At 42.4% G+C, this 20974-nt stretch overlaps 1 protein-coding gene across 1 annotated transcript; it reads right to left on the bottom strand.

Annotated features, from left to right (window-relative positions):
* Nucleotides 1-425: 425 nt before the first annotated feature.
* hkdc1 (hexokinase domain containing 1) lies at nt 426-20815 on the bottom strand. Its single transcript, XM_029640203.2, has 18 exons — nt 20379-20815; nt 17928-18090; nt 15058-15206; nt 9833-9952; nt 9010-9105; nt 8775-8874; nt 8488-8671; nt 8172-8327; nt 7827-8060; nt 7408-7712; nt 7037-7185; nt 6837-6956; nt 6596-6691; nt 3550-3649; nt 3276-3459; nt 2404-2559; nt 1492-1725; nt 426-1234 (listed from the first exon to the last, which is right to left on the bottom strand). The coding sequence occupies exons 1-18, from the start codon at nt 20439-20441 to the stop codon at nt 1105-1107; spliced, it is 2739 nt and encodes a 912-aa protein (XP_029496063.2). The 5' UTR covers nt 20442-20815; the 3' UTR covers nt 426-1104.
* Between the last annotated feature and the right edge of the window lie 159 nt (nt 20816-20974).

Genomic DNA, 20974 nt, shown 5'->3' on the forward strand with positions numbered 1-20974 from the left:
AGAATTTGGTTTTGTGAGGTGCCCCCTACAGCATGCAGCAGCCCCTCTACCTAAGTGAGCTGAATAATTGGCCCAGGAGGCTAGATCACTGCTAGGACAGAGAGGGATTAGTGTGAGTGAGGTTCCCTCTACTACTGCGCATGGTCTGTTGACGAAGCATGCAGCTGCCCTGGTTTAACCCTTCCATTTAATCCCACTAGGGGCTTAATTTAGCCAATATAAATAAGAGGGGGCATTCCAATGTTGTAACCCAGGATATGACTCAAAATTATTAACGTGGTTGTGTAATTGAATTCTACACGATGTGACAACTGAATATAGATTTGGAAACACCTATAAGCCACTGATCATGCCAATATGTCTTACTCAACACATGCTAGAATCTCTACAGAGAAGGGATACATTCCACAAACTTGGCATTTCAATTGTATTATTTGGAGTAGTTTATTGAATACACATACCTTTAATGGGTACATTCTGTACATGGAGATAGGGATTTCCTTCAGTACTAATATATTCATATAAGTGGAATTAGTCCTGTTGATATTTAAAATAAAAAAGCATCACACAAGTTGACACATACTCTGTTGCATATGGAGAGCTTGAACAAAGTTGAAAGTTTAACTTCCTCAGACTTCACCCACCAGATCATCACAATGCTGAATAGTGTTGTTATGACATTACAGTCTGATCCATTCCATTTTCCAACACCCTCTGCTCTGGCCCACTCCCATTGCTGTCCCTGTCTGCTGAGAGCATGAGGACCATTTCAAAACAAAGCAATAACACATCTAGATAGTAGCAGCGAGTCTCAATCTGCTCCCTACCTCTTCCCCTTCGCCCTAACCCATTCAATGTTTTGCAAGAGGGTCTGGATAGCTTTTAGCAGTGTAGAGGTGGAGAATCCCAATACAGACAGAATTTTAACAGTAGCTATTTGATTATATTGCAGTGGTACTATGGCCAGAGAATATTGCACAGCATCACACCTTCCATACATTACATTTACAATGGCAGATGACGATGAGGAAGAACCACAAGGTTACCAATTCCTTTGTGTGTTTGGCACAAAGAAATTGTGCATAAACGAGGTCTAATTTTGTGTTAATTCTCTCCACGCGCCACAGCTGTGATGAGGGCGGCCCCTTTGCCACTGCCATCTTCTGATAGGACAAACTCCACGTCACACTGTGGCGCCAGAGCCTTGACCGTGTCCTTGAGGATTCTGGAAAAGCTGCACAGTTCAAGAGGTACTGTGTTAGATGTGTTGTGCTTTAAAACTGTGCCAAAGTCTGAACTAGGGCTTAATTTGACTCCTGGCTACATTCTGCCCTTAGAGGCGTTGATTTCCTTGCTGTGTTGCACTCTCATCTGACCGGAAATACTATCTCCCCTTGGACATAAACAACATAAACAAAACTCTGCCGTCTGTTCAAGAATAATTATAACCCTGTTAAATCTAAATATCCCTTGCCCCTGGTGGCTACTCACTGTGGATGCAGCTTGTAGAGTGTTCCGTCCACCCCCACGGTGATGTTCATTTGGTTCTGCCCACGGTTCTCTCTGATTTTGTCGACAATGGCGGCCATTCCGGCTCCACAGAGCTGAGCCGCCCGGCGGGACACTGTACCACACACCTCCTTGACGATGATACTGTCATCACATGTGCTGTCCAGACCCAGCTGCTGCAGGATGGACCTCACCTGCAGTAGCGCCAACCGGTCACTGGGTGGAGATAGAGGAGTCACACACTTGATATTATTGTACACCTGGGGTGTATTCACTACATTTGACATTTTAGTCCAGAGCGACTTACATTTAGTGCATTCATCTTAAGGTAGCTAGCTAGGAGAGACAACCACAAATCAGTCATAATAAATCATCTTTTCCTCAAAGTAGCTATCAGCAAAGTCAGTGCTATTAAGAAAAGACAAGCACGAGAAACACAAGGCTAGGGGTGAGGGGTCCTGTGGGATTAATCAAGATACTTTGTGAATAGGTACGTTTTTAAAATATTTTCGGAAGATGGGCAGGGACTCAGAACCGAAGGAACCAAACAGAGGCATTCATAAGCAAACAGAAGAGCAAACAGAAGCAAACAGTACAAAACAGGGAGGGACCCACCTGAATTTGCCCAATAGAAACTCTAGTTTTCGTTGCAAAATGTTTTCCGTTTGGAGTAAACGGTTCCCATTGCAAAACATTTTGTTACATTTCGGGAAACCATAGTATAAAAGCCTATTCATGCAACTGTAAATACTTAAGTATTCCTAACCAGCTTTAAAAGCACATGTTCAAATATTCATATTAGTAATCCTATATCCCATGTAGATTTACATTCGATCTGTCTACTATTACAGGCCTGAGTTGCTGTACTACGTGATCATTTATACAACTCTGTACCTCTCTATTTGGGACAGGAACTTGGTCTCGAAGATGCCCCTGGTCTTCAGAGGCTCTGTGATGCGGCCTCGGAACAGAAGACCTCTCCTGGTTAAGTCGATGAGAATCTGTCTCACTATCTCCCCCAAGTACATACCACTTGTCATCTTCTCAAACCTGGGGCAACAGGATATGACATGAAATAGTCAACATGCAAAACAGCTTAAATTATTCAATATTTCACTGCGCCAATAGTCTAGACCTCCTATTAACCAAAACATGGTCAAGCATAATTTTAATAAAGCCTTTTTAAAAGATGATGTGTTAGGGAAAATTAATGCATATCTCTTTGCACAGTTGCAGAACTAATATTTAGCATGTATCATGTAGATACTTGTAGAACCTTGACCAAATCTGATTATCGGACAGTGTCCACAAGCATTAATTAAGCATCTCCCTTTAGCATGCTTGAATAACTAATTCTCATTAGATTAGACTGAGCTATGGAAAATAAAATAATTGAATGACAATCCCTGGCATCTGGATATGTCCTGTAGTGGTACAGGAAGTGGTCATTCAGGTCTGGATGTGTCCTGTAGTGGTACAGGAAGTGGTCAGTCAGGTCTGGATGTGTCCTCTAGAGGTACAGGAAGTAGTCAGTCAGGATATGTCCTGTAGTGGTACAGGAAGTGGTCAGTCAGGTCTGGATGTGTCCTGTAGTGGTACAGGAAGTGGTCAGTCAGGTCTGGATGTGTCCTGTAGTGGTACAGGAAGTGGTAGGTCAGGTCTGGATGTGTCCTGTAGTGGTACAGGAAGTGGTAGGTCAGGTCTGGATGTGTCCTCTAGAGGTACAGGAAGTAGTCAGTCAGGATGTTTGGATGTTAACAACTTGCCTTTGTTTGCCGTTGTTCAATGACCCCTCATCTACTTCTCTGTCAAACCTGGTCCGGATGTCCTCTATGCAGTCATTCTCGCCAAAACCGCCCCACTCTGTGTTCACACACATCTGTCCCTCGTCCCCCTCCACCATCTCAATGTTCCTCATCTCCTCCATGTAGCACACATTACTCCCCGTTCCTAGGGGGCAGCATTTCACACTAAGATCATACATACGTCACTCTATAGTACAATGAAAACCCACCAGGGCTGAGAATAGGCCCTACATACCAGCAATGAGTCCTATCTCACACTTGGGGTCTTCATATGCACATGTCATCATTGTGCCCACTGTGTCATTCACCACGGCAACAATGTCAAGATCAAATTCCTACAGGAAACAAAATATTACTTTTGACCTATACTACCGTTCAAAAGTTTGGGGTCACTTAGAAATGTCCTTGTTTTTGAAAGAAAAGCACATTTTTTGTTCCTTAAAATAACATCAAATTTGATCAGAAATACAGTGTAGACATTGTTCATGTTGTAAATGACTATTGTAACTGGAAACTTCTGATTTTTAATGGAATATCTACGTAGGTGTACAGAGGCTTATTATCAGCAACCATCCCTCCTGAGTTCCAATGGCATGTTGTCTTAGCTAATCCAAGTCATTTTAAAAGGCTAATTGATCATTAGAAAACCATTTTGCAATTATGTTAGCACAGCTGAAAACTTATGCTGATTAAGGAAGCAATAAAACTGGCCTTTAGACTTGTTGAGTATCTGGAGCATCAGCATTTGTTGGTTCGATTAAGGCTCAAAATGGCCAGAAACAAAGAACTTTCTTCTGAAACTTGTCAGTCTATTCTTGTTCTGAGAAATGATGGCTATTCCATGCAAGAAATTGCCAAGAAACTGAAGATCTTGTACAACGCTGTGTACTACTCCCTTCACAGAACAGGGCAAACTGGCTCTAACCAGAATAGAAAGAAGAGTGCACTCTAATGTACTTGTCCTCTTGCTCAGTTGTCCCCCAGGGCCTCCCACCCCTCTTTCTATTCTGGTTAGAGCCAGTTTAGGCTGTTCTGTGAAGTGAGTAGTAAACTGAATTGGTCCACCCACACAGACAGCGTGGTGAAGAAGGCACAACAGCGCTTCAACCTCTGGAGGCTGAATAAATTTGGCTTGTCACCAAAAACTTTTACAGATGCACAATCGAGAGCATCCTGTTGGGCTGCATCACCGCCTGGTACGGCAACTGCTCCGCCCACAACCGTAAGGCTCTCCAGAGGGTAGTTAGGTCTGCACAACGCATCACCGGGGGCAAACTACCTGCCCTCCAGGACACCTACACCACCCGATGTCAAAGGAAGGCCATAAAGATCATCAAGGAAAACAACCACCCGAGTCACTGCCTGTTCACCCCGCTATCATCCAGAAGGTGAGGTCAGTACAAGTGCATCGAAGCAGGGACCGAGAGACTGTAAAACAGCTTCTATCTCAAGGCCATCAGACTGTTAAACAGCCACCACTAACATTGAGATGCTGCTGCCAACATACTGACTCAACTCTAGCCACTTTAATAAATGGAAAAATTGATGTAAAAAATGTACAGTGGGGCAACAAAGTATTTAGTCAGCCACCAATTGTGCATGTTCTCCCACTTAAAATATTTAATTTATCATAGGTACACTTCAACTATGACAGACAAAATTAGAAAAAAAATCCAGAAAATCACATTGTAGGATTTTTTATTAATTAATTTGCAAATTATGGTGGAAAATAAGTATTTGGTCACCTACAAACAAGCAAGATTTCTGGCTCTCACAGACCTGTAACTTATTCTTTAAGAGGCTCCTCTGTCCTCCACTCGTTACCTGTATTAATGGCACCTGTTTGAACTTGTTATCAGTATAAAAGACACCTGTCCACAACCTCAAACAGTCATACTCCAAACTCCACTATGGCCAAGACCAAAGAGCTGTCAAAGGACACCAGAAACAAAATTGTAGACCTGCACCAGGCTGGGAACACTGAATCTGCAATAGGTAAGCATCTTGGTTTGAAGAAATCAACTGTGGGAGCAATTATTAGGAAATAGAAGACATACAAGACCACTGATAATCTCCCTCGATCTGGGGCTCCACGCAAGATCTCACCCCGTGGCGTAAAAATGATCACAAGAACGGTGAGCAAAAATCCCAGAACCACACGGGGGGACCTAGTGAATGACCTGCAGAGAGCTGGGACCAAAGTAACAAAGCCTACCATCAGTAACGAAAGAGTGGCTCCGTAAGAAGCATTTCAAGGTCCTGGACTGGCCTAGCCAGTCTCCGGATCTCAACCCCATAGAAAATCTTTGGAGGGAGTTGAAAGTCCATGTTGCCCAGCAACAGCCCCAAAACATCACTGCTCTAGAGGAGATCTGCATGGAGGAATGGGCCAAAATACCAGCAACAGTGTGTGAAAACCTTGTGAAGACTTACAGAAAATGTTTGACCTCTGTCATTGCCAACAAAGGGTATATAACAAAGTATTGAGATAAACTTTTGTTATTGACCAAATACTTATTTTCTGCCATAATTTGCAAATAAATTCATTAAAAATCCTACAATGTGATTTTATGGAGAAAAAAAAATCTAATTTTGTCTGTCATAGTTGAACTGTACCTATGATGAAAATTACAGGCCTCTCTCATCTTTATAAATGGGAAAACTTGCACAATTGGTGGCTGACTAAATACTTTTTTGCCCCCCTGTATCACTAGCCACTTTAATGCCACTTAATATAATGTTTACATATCCTACATTACTCATCTCATATGTACATATATACTGTACTCAATACCATCTACTGCATCTTGCCTATGCCGTTCTGTACCATCACTCATTCATATATTTTCATGTGCATATTATTCATCCCTTTACACTTCCGTGTATAAGGTAGTTGTTGTGAAATAGTTAGGTTAGATTACTTGTTGGTTATTACTGCATTGTCGGAAGTAGAAGCACAAGCATTTTTGCTACACTCGCATTAACATCTGCTAACCATGTGTATGTGACAAATAAAATTGGATTTGATTTAAAAGAAAATCTGCCGTTTCTAGCTACAATAGTCATTTACAACATGAACAATGTCTACACTATATTTCTGATCAATTTGATGTTATTTTAATGGACAAAAAAATTGCCTTTCTTTCAAAAACATGGACATTTCTAAGTGACCCCAAACTTTTGAACGGTAGTGTATATATACACTTTCATAATGGGCAATAGTATATGTTTTCCAGACTACCTATTCCAGAGAACAGTTGGTCCTGTTCCATTTCACTCACATTCCGTCTTTTGATAGCCTCTCGGAGCATTTCCACAACATCATTTCCTTCACAGTCTGTGGCTTTGAACCCTTTGGTCCAGCTAACCAAACTTCCCTGAGGAAGGAAGTATTACAATGGAGAGTGGTAAACATACTTAATCATGGAATGACTTACCCTGATTAAGCACACCGGGCATTGAAATAACTGCCATTCTTTGGCATTGAAGATGATTTCTTCATCATGACGATTGTACTTTTACCTTATCGATTCCTGTCTGTCTGCAGGGGAAAGAAAAGGTGAAACCAAGCGGGAGACGAGTATTCTTCATCCCCATGTAGTCCAAGAAATCTGAGATGCACTGGACAATGTGGTCGAACAGCTGAAACAAAGAGTTTGTCAGGCTAATGGGGTTGGGGACCTAGTTAGCAGTCAGCGGGGGGGGGGGGGGGGGGGGCTCACCTCCTCTCCTGTGCCCTGCATGATCTCCAGAGGGATGGCATAGATTTTGTTGTACATGCGGACAGACTTGCGTATTCCACTCCGGATCTTCACCACCAACACCCGGAAGTTAGTTCCTCCCAGGTCCAACGCCAAGTACTTTCCTCGCTCTGCAATAATAAACTTTGTAATCACTTGACTTTAAATGAAACAACTTGCACCTAATGATGTGATTATAGACAGCAACATTTCATAAACTGTTTAAGTGATAGTACAGAATAAAGTGTAATAATGGGTTATAGCATGGTAATAACATGATAAAGTTCCGCATTATGAACAACAAGATAAACTTTTAGATCCAGTGCATAGCAATCTGTAGCCAGTCCTCTCACCTGTCCCATCAGGTATCCTGTACACAAAGGAGGGCAGCATTTTAACAGAGGCAGTTCGGTGAGAATCCCTCCTAAGGCCTCTCTCTAGCTCCACTCTCATCTTGTCCCTGACCTGCTGGAGGTTCTCTGGACTCAGGCTGAGTAGAGCAAGAGTGTCGTTGATCTCCCTCCTCTGGGCCGCCAGCCTCTGAGCCACAGCTGTTACCATAGCAGCCCCCTTACTGCTACCACTCTCAGACAGCACAAAGCGCACATGGCACTCTGGCACCAACTGGCGCACCACCTTGTGGAGCCTCTTGGGGTACCTGGGAGGGAGAGAAAGAGAGAGCGAGACAGAGAGAGTTTATAGTCAGTGTTCACAGGCAAAGATGAAAACTGCCACTCTGAGCAGAAACCTTCTGTGACTTATGGCTACATACTGTGGATGTGTTCTGTAGACAGTTCCGTCAACCCCAACAGTGATCCGCAAGCTCTTCAGCTTCCTGTTCTCGCGGATGCGGGTGAGGATGGCAGCCAGCGCGGCGGCGCAGAGGTTAGCTGACCTGAAGGACACGATGGTGGAGACGTGTTGGACGGCAAGGCAATCATCTGCTGAGGGAGACAGGCCGAGCTCCGTAAGGATTTCCCTGGTGTTCTTCAGCCCGTCTTTGTACCTGGAAGTATAGCCCTGACATAGTTATCACAGTGTAACATACATTTCCCTGAATAATGTCTGTGAAAATAATAATAGCGTGAGCATTAAGACTCATGGAAAATGCTCTTACTGTTCAATTAAAGTGATGTGTTTGGTCTGAAATTTCCCTTTGGTGCGTAGAGCATCGGAAACTCTGCCATCAAACAGTAGTCCCTTCTTGGCCATCTTTAACAGAATGAGTCTCACCAACTCCCCCATGTACATCCCACTCACCATCTTCTCAAACCTGCCAGAGCAACAAACTAGTGTTAACAGTCTATTTACATTCCTATTCCGTCAATTGTAAATAAAGGGAAACCATATCGTTGGTTTACTCAGAATGTTTACAATGATATCTAATACTTAATGTATTTCCAATATGGTTGGTTATGGATTTTGGTGCTTACAGTTGCTTCCCTGGGTTGGTGGAAGCAGCATCAATCTCTCGGTCAAAGTGTGTAATGAAGTCATCGAGTGTCCCATCATCCCCGAAGGCTCCCCACTCTGTGTTGATGCACATCCTGCCCTCGTCTCCCTCCACCAGGTCAATGTGTCTCAGCTCCTCCATGTAACAAGCATTAGTACCTGTGCCTGAGATTACATAGCGATGGTGAGAAAGACTATTTGTAGGCTAATAATACTGACAATGAAATGACCATTCTGAATGAAGGGTGCAAATTAATATCAGGCTGACCTATGATGACCCCCACTTCACAACACTGGTCGTCATAGCCACAGGTCATCATGGTTCCCACTGTGTCATTAACAAGGGCCAGGACATCCACATTGATTCCCTATAAACAGTGTTGGCTGGTGTTTTAATTGACATTGAATTCCTTTTTTTATATATACTGTAGTTTAAATATACAGAAATGCAAGAAAAAATGAACTGAGTGATAATAAGTAGTGAATAAGATCTCCATTAATACCCCGACTCTATCAATGGCCTGTCTCAAGGATTGCACCACATTGGTCCCCAGGACTCCTCTGGCCTTGTAGTTCTTTGACCATGACAACAGCACTCCCTGAAACAGGTTTTGATTGTTGAAAGAAAGCAAGGATTACACTCTGAATAGATAGTCACACAATGAACAAGTTGTCACACCTACTGTTACATCATATGAAAGTGGCTTGCAGGTAGCTGGTTTTTACTGATAATCAATTGGAGCCCATCTGATATATTTGGAGTGATAATACAATGGGAATCATATCTGAGTATCTAGAGTAAAGAGACATTTAATCAATAACCTAGGCTGTAGTGTTAATTATAAACTGGGTGGTTCGAGGCCTGAATGCTGATTGGCTGACAGCCGTGGTATATCAGACCATATACCACAGGTATGACAAAACATTTATTTTTACTGCTCTAATTACGTTGGTAAACAGTTTATAGCCTAGTGGTTAGAGTGTTGGGCCAGTAACTGAAAGGTTACTAGATCGAATCCCCGAGCTGACAAGGTAAAAATCTGTCATTCTGCCCCTGAACAAGGCAGTTAACCCACTGTCCCTAAGCCGCCATTGTAAATAAGAATTTGTTCTTAACTGACTTGCCTAGTTAAATAAAAGTTAAATATATATTTTTTAAATTAAAAATATAACAAAAATATATATGTATAATAGCAATAAGGCACCTCTGGGGTTTGTGGTATATGGCCAATATACCAGGGCTAAGCGCTGTATCCAGGCACTCCCCGTTGCGCCGTGGTATATTGACCATATACCACACCCTCTCATGCCATATTGCGTAAATACCTCATCTATTTTGGACTGTCCACAAGGGAAAGAGAAGGTGAAGCCCAAAGCTTTCCTCTTCTGGTTGATGTGCTTCTTTTGCAGAAAGTCTTTTAGAGACTCTGCAACATGGTCAAACATCTGTAAAGGAGACAGGGTTGGACAGATTACTTACAACATGTAGTCTGTGACTAATTACAGTAATGTAATTACTCAAAATGAGTAAAGTACTCTGATTCCTTCTGAATTACTTCCTAGATTACTTCCTAGATTTGCCATGCAGTATTGGCCTCCTTTATGCTGTAGACCTATTAGTTCTCTCGAACTCTGCCCACAGAACTGGCAAGCACCATTGGGAAAATGCTAGCTCAGATGCCTGCTGCATCTTCTTGATGAAATGGCATCCCTGCTGAAAGATCAGCTTCCCTGTCAAGCTCCATAATCATTATTTGATTGTATATTTATAGGCGTAGATCTGTGTGCAAAGAGAGACAGGTAGATGTTAGTGTACTTGTTTCCACTGAAACTAGAGATTCAACTAAGAAAACAGCTGATTTGTCATGTCCGTCATCACAGTGCTTGGGAAATGAACAGAATGGAGCTGTGTTGACTAACCAAAAATGTCCTGACACAAAGATCCTGATGAAATGTGTGATGATTCAGTTCTTAGAAAGTGGGGGTCTGACTTTTCTGGTTAAAAAAGTATCCGTGGGAAGCCAACCAATGACAGAAAATTTGGCAATTTGGAAATTTCAAATAGATTAGAACAGAAGGGAAAAGCTTCCATTCTCAGTGAAAGGTGACTTCCGAGCTGTATGGCTCAGACTTCGGGAGTCTTATGGCTTGGGGGTAGAAGCTGTTAAGAAGCATTTTGGACCTAGATTTGGCGCTCCGGTACCGTTTGCCATGCGGTAGCAGAGAGAACAGTCTATGACTAGGGTGGCTGGAGTCTTTGACAATTTTTAGGGCCTTCCTCTGACACTTCCTGGTATAGAGGTCCTGGATGGCAGGAAGCTTGGCCCAAGTGATGTACTGGGCCGTAAGCACTACCCTCTGTAGTGCCTTGCTGTTGGAGACCGAGCAGTTGCCATACCAGGCGACACAACCAGTCAGGATGCTCTCGATGGTGTAGCTGTAGAACTTTTTGAGGATCTGAGGACCCATGCCAAACTTTTTCAGTCTCCTGAGGGGGAATAGGCTTTGTCGTGCCCCTCTTCACAACTGTCTTGGTGTGTTTGGACCATGATAGTTTGTTGGTGATGTGGACACCAAGGAACTTGAAGCTCTCAACCTGCTCCACTACTGCCCCATCGATGAGAATAGGGGTGTGCTCTGTCCTCATTTTCCTGTAGCCCACAACCATCTCCTTTGTTTGATCATGTTGAGGGTGAGGTTGTTAACCTGGCACCACACGGCCAGGTCTCTGACCTCCTCCCTATATTCTGTCTCATCGTTGATCAGGCTGTTGTGTCATCAGCAAACTTGATGGAGGTGAAAAGGGAGGACAGGAGGGGACTGAGCACGCACCCCGAGGGGCCCCTGTGTTGAGGAGCAGCATGGCAAATGTGTTGTTACCTACCCTTACCTCCTGGGGGCGGCTCGTCGGAAAGTCCAGGATCTAGTTGTAGAGGGAGGTGTTTAGTTCCAGGGCCCTTAGCTTATTGATGAGCTTTGAGGGCACTATGTTGTTGAACGCTGAGCTGTAGTCAATGAATAGCATTCTCACATAGGTGTTCCTTTTGTCCAGGTGGGAAAGAGCAGTGTTGAGTGCAATAGAGATTGCATAATCTGTGGATCTGTTGGGGTGGTATGCAAATTGGAGTGGGTCTAGGGTTTTTGGGATAATGGTGTTGATGTGAGCCATTACCCGCCTTTCAAAGCACTTCATGGCTACAGATGTGAGTGCTACGGGTCGGTAGTCATTTAGGCAGGTTACCTTAGTGTTCTTGGGCACAAGGAAAATGGTGAAGCAAGTTGATATTACAGACTCAGTCAGGAACGGGTTGAAAATGTCAGTGAAGTCACTTGCCAGTTGGTCAGTGCATGTCCTGGTACATGCGCTGGACATACCAGTACATGTCCTGGTAATCCGTCAGGCCCTGCGGCCTTGTGAATGTTGATCTGTTCACATCGGCTACGGAGTGTGTGAACACACAGTCGTCCGGAACAGCTGATGCTCTCATGCATGTTTCAGTGTTACTTGCCTCGAAGCAATCATAGAAGTAATTTAGCTCGTCTGGTAGGCTTGTGTCAATGGGCAGCTCGCGGCTGTGCTTCCCTTTTCTAGTCCGTAATAGTTTGCAAGCCCTGCCACGTTCGATGAGCATCGGAGCCGGTGTAGTACGATTAAATCTCAGTCCTGTATTGACGCTTTGCCTGTTTGATAGTTTGTTGGAGGGCATAGTGGGCTTTCTTATAAGCTTCCGGGTTAGAGTCCCGCTCCTTGAAAGCGGCAGCTCTACCCATTAGCTCAGTGCGGATGTTGCCTGTAATCCATGGCTTCTGGTTGGGGTATGTACATATGGTCACTGTGGGGATGATGTCATAGATGCACTTACTGATGAAGCCAGTGACTGATGTGGTGTACTCCTCAATGCCATCAAAGAATCCAGGAACATATTCCAGTCTGTCCTAGCAAAACAGTCCTTTAGCTTAGCATCTGCTTCATCTGACCACTTTCTTATTGACCGAGTCACTGGTGCTTCCTGCTTTAGTTTTTGCTTGTAAGCAGGAATCAGGAGGATAGAATTGTGGTTAGATTTGCCAAATGGAGGGTGAGCGAGAGCGTTGTACGCATCTCTGTGTGTGGAGTAAAGGTGGTCTAGAGTTTTTTTCCCCTCTGGTTGCACAAGTAACATGCTGGAAGAAATGATTTAAAACGGATTTAAGTTCCCTGCATTAAAGTACCCGGCAACTAGGAGCGCCGCCTCTGGATGAGTATTTTCCTGTTTGCTTATGGCCGTATACAGGTCATTTAGTGTGGTCTTAGTGCCAGCATCAGTTTGTGGTGGCAAATAAACAGCTACGAAGAATGTAGATGAAAACTCTCTTGGTAAATAGTGTGGTCTACAGGTTATCATGAGATACTCTACCTCATGTGAGCAAAATCTTGAGATTTCCTTAGATTTTGTGCACCAGCTGTTGTCTACAAATATACATAGACTGCACCCCTTGACTTACAGGAGGCAGCTGTTCTATCTTAAAAAAAGAAAAGGGGAGCCACACACTCTAGGACCTCTAATGCAATTTAATAACCTAATATTTAACGTTGCAACAGACAAGCTGTCTTCATCAGGTTATAATGACAAACACGGGTCACTAGTTTATATAGTGTCAAAGGACACACACAGGTGTCTAATCATGGCTTGATGGTTAATTTTTAGATATAAAAATAATATACAAAAAAACATGAATGATAGCATAGATCATAGATCAAATTTGGCTACATAGGCCTAGAAAGCTGTTATATCTTGCCAATGGACCGAAAACCCAGCTAGCTGTATGTTATCCATGTCGTCTTTCAGCCATGACTCAGTGAAACATAAGCCATGACTCAGTGAAACACAGTTTTTAATGTCTAGTTGGTAGGATAGTCTTGATTGTAGCTCATCCATTTTGATTAAAGAGGTTTACGCTATTTTAGCTTTAACAGTGTACCACTTACCTTTTAAAAAAGTAACAGTATATTATCATACATTCCAGATTTTTTAAAATTACAGTACATTACTGTAAATATGTGCTTTACTGTAAAGAAGTGCTTTCTTTACAGTAATGCATTGTTAAACCAAAGTTTATTTGAAATGTATGGTAACATACTGCACCTTTTTTTTACAGTAACTTACAGGTAACTGGCTGCCAGTAAATAACCATTGTTAAAAATAAAAAAGTTTAAAAAATATAATAAACTGTGCAGGTTTGAACGATTCCCATTTTTAAATGTCAGTTTTTTTTATGTCTGTCTGTATAACAACATCTCCTGTCATTCTACCAGTTGGTAGGTTATTTTCTAAATGTAATCCATTACATTTACCTGTTTAAATCAGTAACGTAATTTTTGGATTACCCAAACTCAGTAACGTAATCTGATTATATTCAGTTACTTTTAGATTACTTTCCCTATAAAAAAAGGCATTAGAAGAAGACAAAAATGTATGTTCCCAATTGAATGACATCTATTGCAGGAAAAATTCATGTTAAAGGTTACATAGATGGCCATATATGGATGTTACATTTTACTTTATGGTTTGGTTATGTAGGCTTCTTCTAACCCATCGCTTTCTACTACATATAATAATACGATTAAATTGTATCTTTACATTAAAAACCAAAGACTATCAGATTTCCAGTCATTCTAATAAATGTCATACCCCTTGATCTTCAAGAATAGGACTTGGAAATATAGAAGTATAGATTAGCCAAATTGTTTTACCTGAGCATAACTACAAAATGAAAGACTCAGTCCTACTGGCTACTAAAATAAAAAATAAATGCTGTGCTCATGGAATGGCATGACTACTGAAAAGTGAATGTCATATGCTGTATTTGCTATAGGCCTATTGTTTACCTTTTTGTGAAACTTTGATATCTTGATAATATGCAGCTGTTTCAAGGGCAAATCCACAGATGAAACAATAACAAAACAGTCGCCCCACCTCTGTTTTGGTAAAAAGCTGAGGGATAGGTAAGGAGAAATGTAACCACTCTCAGATTAATAGACAGAGCTATGGATGCAAGGACTGACCATCCATGATAAACATTATTGTGTTAACCATGTTTATGAGGCTGTACAGTGTTTGTTTACATTTACAATGTTTACAAACATTGGCGAAAAACAAGCTTATATTTTGGGTTCTCATGGAGTTTGACAGTTGAACTAAGCTCATGAGGCATTTATAAGTTATATTCTTCAAGAATCAATGGAGATATAAATTTTCTATATAAAATGTATAAGTCCAAAAATGGATGTAGCAACTACAGACTGCCCCTTTAAGTTGATCAAAAGTATCTGGTCTCCCATCCAGGACCAACCCTGTTTAGCTTCAGAGCAGCAAGCCTGCAGTGGGATGCAGGGTGGTATGCTGCTGGTATACTGAAACGTGCGCCTCTTTTCAATGCTGATTTGAATGTCTTTGAGAAAACGGAAAAGTGTCAAAGATTTTTTCGCAAACCTTTCTGAAATTCTGTAATCCATTACATCTAACGGATTAAATGTAATCCGTTACTCCCCAACCCTGCATTCTACTCACCTCAGTCCCTCTACCGTTCAGGAGTTCCTCTGGGATAGGGTATGTCTCACTCTCCATCTCCACCCTTCTCTTCCCATTCTCTGACACCTTCACCTGGAGCACTTTAAACTTGGAGCCGCCCAGATCTAAAGCCAGGAACTCTCCCTTCTCTGTGGAGACAACACCATTTTAACTTTGACTGACCACCTGTTCATAAAACAGCACTACACCTCCTGTCACATAAAATGGATGAAAATATCAAATAAAAAGACATGATTAACATGTTGTTACATACACTACATGACCAAAAAGTATGTGGACAACGCATCTCATTCCAAAAATCATGGGCTTGGAGTTGGTCCCCCTTTGCTGCTATAACAGTCTCCACTCTTCTGGAAAGGCTTTCTACTAGATGTTGGAACATTTCTGCAGGGACTTGCTTCCATTCAGCCACAAGAGTATTAGTGAGGTCGCACACTAATTTTGGGCGATTAGATCTGGCTTGCTGTCAGCGTTCCAATTCATCCCGAAGGTGTTTGATGGGGTTCAGGTCAGGGCTCTGTGCAGGCCAATCAAGTTCATCCACACCGATCCCGACAAACCATTTCCTTAATTTGTGCAAGGGGAATTGTCATGCTGAAACAGGAAAGGGCCTTCCCCAAACTGTTTCCACAAAGTTGGAAGCAGAGAACAATCTAGAATGTCATTGTATGCTGTAGCGTTAAAAATGTCCCTTCACTAGAACGAAGGGGCCTAGCCCGAAACATGAAAAACAATACCCAGACCATTATTCATCCTCCACAAAGCTTTACAGTTGGCACTATGCATCCGTGGAGGTAGCATTCTCCGGGCATCCGCCAAACCCAGATTCATCTGTCGGACTGCCAGATGGTGAAGTGTCATTCATCACTCCAGAGAACGCATTTCCACTGCACCAGATTCCAATGGCGGCGAGTTTTACACCACTCCAGTCGACGCTTGGCATTGCGCATGGGGAACTTAGGCTTGTGTGCAGCTGCTCAGCCATGGAAACCCATTTCCTGAAGCTCCCGACAAACAGTTCTTGTGCTGACGTTGTTTCCAGAGGCAGTTTGGAACATGGTAGTGAGTAGGTTTTGAAACACAGGACAGATTATTTTTTACGTGTTACGTGCTTCAGCACTTGGAGGTCCCATTCTGTGAGTTTGTGTGGCCTACCACATCGCGGCTGAGCCGTTGTTGCTCCTAGACTTTTCCACTTCACAATAACACTTACAGTTGACCGGGGCAGCTTTAGCAGGATAGAAATTTGACAAACCGAGTTGGAGGTGGCATCCTATAATGGTGCCACGTTGAAAGTCACTGAGCTCTTCAGTAATGCCATTCTACTGCAAATGTTTGTCTATGGAGATTGCATGGCTGTGTGCTTGATTTGTTATACCTGTCAACAACGGGTGTGGCTGAAATAGCCAAATCTACTCATTTGAAGGGGTGTCTAGAGTACATACTTTTGTATACAGTGCATTTGGAAGGTATTCAGGCCCCTAGACTTTTTCCACATTTTGTTACGTTACAGCCTTTTAATGGATTAAATAAAAATAAAGAATCCTCATCAATCTACACACAATATTATGCTGACATTTTTTTGTGCAAATTAATTAAACATAAAAAACTGAAATACCTTGTTTATATGTAGACTCTGCTATGAGACTCAAAATAGTGCTTGGGTGCATCCTGTTTCCATTGATCATCCTTGAGATGTTTCTACAACTTGATTGGAGTCCCCCTGTGGTAAATTCAATTGATTGGACATGATTTGGAAGGGCACACGAGACAGGATTGTGTCGAGGCTAAACTGAGCCGAGGCTAATCGGTGGAGAAGGGCCTTGGTCAGGGAGGTTACCAAGAACCCGATGGTCACTCTGACAGAGCTCAAGAGTTCCTCTGTGGAGATCTGTAAATCTTCCAGAAGGACAACCATCTCTGCAGCATTCCACCGAATCAGGCCTTTATGGTAGAGTGGACAGACGGAAGCTAGTCCTCAGTAAAAGGCACATGGCAGGAGTTTACCAACAGGCATCTAAGGGACTCTCAGACCATGAGAAACAAGATTCTCTGGTCTGATGAAACCAAGATTGAACTCTTTGGCCTGAATGCCAAGCGTCACGTCTGGAGGAAATCTGGCACTCCCTACGGTGAAGCATGGTGGTGGCAGCGTCATGCTGTGGGGATGTTTGTCAGAGGCAGGAACTGGGAGACTAGTCAGGATCGAGAGAAAGATGAACGGAGCAGTACAGCGAGAGTACAGCGAGATCCTTGATGAAAACCTTGTCCAGAGTGCTCAGGACCTCAAACTGGGACAAAGGTTCACCTTCCAACAGGACAACAACCCTCAGCACACAGCCAAGACAATGCAGGAGTGGCTTTGGGACAAGTCTCTGAATGTCCTTGAGTGGCCCAGAGCCCAGACTTGAACCCGATCAAACATCTCTGGAGAGACCTGAAAATAGCTGTCCAGACACGCTCCCCATCCAACCTGACAGAGCTTGAGAGGATCTGCAGAGAAGATTGGGAGAAACTCCCGAAATACAGGTGTGCCAAGCTTGTAGCATCATACCCAAGAAAACTTGAGGCTGTATTCTCTGTCAAAGGTGATTCAAAAAAGTACTGAGTACATTTTTGTTTTAAATTTGTTAATACATCTGTAAAAATGTCTAAAAACCTGTTTTGCTTTGTCATTATGGGGTATTGTGGGTAGATTGAGGAGGGGGAAAAATGATTTATTCAATTTTAGAATAAGGCTGTAAATGTGGAAAAGGCAAAGGGGTCTGAATACGTTACGAATGTATATGGTGTCAGACAGACAAAAGTAGTAGTTTCACTAATTAATGTCATCGGTGACATGTCAGCACCTGATCCATCAGGGGTTGAGAGGACATGTGTGGGCAGCATCTTGACCGCGGCTGTAGCATTGCTTTCACTGGACAGTCCTTTTTCCATCCCTGCACGAAAGCGAGCTGAAATGTCCACTAACTGGTCATCGGAGAGACGCATGGCATACAGGAACCTGTCCACCTGGTGGGGTGGGGGGGGCAAAGAGTAGGAGAGTCACTGTGCAACTGATCTTTAGCCAAATAACTGACAAAGAACCTACCTATAGAATGACTTGACTATCTCCAAGGCCAAACATAAATATTGTAAAGTTAGCCTTGCAAGTGTGAAGGATTCAGAATAATGCCTGAAACAACTCCTATAATCCAAAATCAAATCTGTTCCATGCTTTCTCAGAGGCCCATCTGTGTAAAAAAAATAAAAAGTTGTCTTCTAGTTTCCTGTATCCACACTTCAAACAAAACCAAACAAACAGTTTAATACAGAGCATGAGAAGAAAGAGTTTAAAAAAAGAGGCTAAGACACATGGGATTTAACTGTTACTAATGCGGTGGGAAAGGAATTGAATATTTTGGTTTTAAATTATCATGCCAAAGTCATTAATTATGGGGATAGTTTTCATCCCGAATACGGATTCAACCCCTGATGACAACCACACAGCTGACTACTTGAAAGTAAAACATGGAATATAATACATTAAACTCTTTACATACAGTGCGCATTCGGAAAGTATTCAGACCCCTTCATTTTTAACACATTTTGTTACATTACAGCCTTATTCTAAAATGGATTAAATAGTTTTTCCCCAATCTACCCACAATACCCCATAATGACAAAGCAAAAACAGGTTTAGACATTTTTGCAAATGTATAAAATATGACATTTACATAAGTATTCAGACCCTTTACTCTGTACTTTCTTGAAGCACATTGGGTAGCGATTACTACCTCGAGTCTTCTTGGGTATGACGCTACAAGCTTGGCACACTTGTTTTTGTGGAGTTTCTCCCATTATTTTCTGCAGATCGTCTCAAGCTGTCAGGTTGGATGGAAAATATCGCTGCACAGATATTTTAAGGTCTCTCCAGAGATGTTTGATCGGGTTCAAGTCCGGGCCACTCAAGGACATTGAGACTTGTCCCGAAGCCACTCCTGCGTTGTCTGGGCTGTGTGCTTAGGGTCGTTGTCCTGTTGGAAGGTGAACCGTCACCCCAGTCTGAGGTCCTAAGTACTTTGGAGCAGGTTTTCATCAAGGATCTCTCCATACTTTGCTTCGTTCATCTTTCCCTCAATCCTGACTAGTCTCTCAGTCCCTGCTGCTGAAAAACATCCCCACAGCATGATGCTGCCACCACCATGGTTTACCGTAGGGATGGTATTGGCCAGGTGATGAGCGGTGCTTGATTTCCTCCAGATCTGTGCCTTGACACAATCCTGTCTCAGAGTTCTATGGACAATTCCTTTGACATCATGGCTTGGTTTTTGCTCTGACATGCACTGTCAACTGTGGAACCTTATACACACTGGTGTGCGCCTTTCCAAATCATGTTCAATCAATTGAACTTTCCACAGGTGTACTCCAATCAAGTTGTAAAAACATCTCAAGGATGATAAATGTAAACAGGATGCACCTGAGCTCAATTTCAAGTCTCATAGCAAAGGGTCTGAATACTTGTGTAAATAAGGTATTTACATTTTTTATACATTTGCAAACATTTCTAAAAACCCATTTTCACTTTGTCATTATGGGGTATTGTGTGTGGATTTATGATGAAAATGCATTTAATCAATTTTAGAATAAGGCTGTAACGTAACAAAATGTGGAAAAAGTGAAGGGGTCTGAATACTCTACGAATGCACTGCATATCTAAAGCTGTCAAACTGTGATGACAAATCCCTGCCCAATGAACATGGTTTCAGAGGACAAGGTCCCCTTTTGTCTTGCAATCCCTACTATCTATCCATGGAAATGAGTAATGCAACAAGAAGGTTAATCATTCCTTAGGCAACATTGTGAAATAAATGTAGCCCCATTAAGCCACCACACCAGTCAGGATTTCATACCTGAATGAAGGGCCTCCTCATCAAAAGGCTTCAACTGACTCAAACAGACATTTCACATGCAGGCATAAATTAAATACATTTACAGTAATCCTGTAGACTGCAGTAAATACTGCTATGAACTATTTGGAAACTCCAGCAAATATTATTTAATTTCTACAAACTTACATTTTAGCCAAATATTTCTCTCTCTAGAAACTGTAAACCATCCTTTGCTCTGTAATTCACAAACAAGTTGGAGTAAATACAAAAAAAGTAATCCTGCCCATGCATTACAGACAACTGACATGATTACAGTATCACCAAATTCTGTATTTCTATAGTAACTAGGCTACTTACAGTATGTATACGTAACCAAAACAAACAAGCGTCTGATCAAATACAACACTTGACATCTCAGAAATGTCTCACCTTCTTGATTTGGTCCTCCTGCAGCTTGGAGAAATAGAAAGAGAGCAAGTGCACCGCAAACATCTTCACTTCGGTTACCTGTAAGTTATATCCTGCAACTAATGTCTCTGCTCAAAGCAATACAAGCTGAATCAGAACAATCTCATAGATATTATCAGTTTTCCTCTCTTGAAGCTGTCCAGTTTCAATACTTGAGCTTGTTGCTCTCTGTCCCCTCAGCTCCAATATGAGTGCGGTATGAGTGTTTTTTTTCTCCCCCAGTGATTGTTTTCCACCTCTCCCTGACTTTGCGAGTTAAGCCTTAGCCAGCCCTTCCATTGGCTCAACACTTAATAGCCTAGCCCTAGCTCTCTCTCTTACTGGTCTACTTCTTGGATCTCTCCTAGCAATGCCTTGGCTCGGTTCCAAAGATCACTTTCCTTTGGAACCATGGGGTCTTTTACCATTTCCAATTCAAAAGACAACAATAGAAATGGAAACCTAGATCAATATATCAAGGCCATGTTTTTCTAATGGGTACCTTGGTTGGAAGATCCAGGGTTATATTAGGCCCAGTATAAGGGTGCTCACTGGTTCCATTAATAACTATTCAGAAG

The sequence above is a fragment of the Oncorhynchus nerka genome, linkage group LG28, assembly GCF_034236695.1.
Source record: "Oncorhynchus nerka isolate Pitt River linkage group LG28, Oner_Uvic_2.0, whole genome shotgun sequence".
Lineage (NCBI taxonomy): Eukaryota > Metazoa > Chordata > Actinopteri > Salmoniformes > Salmonidae > Oncorhynchus > Oncorhynchus nerka.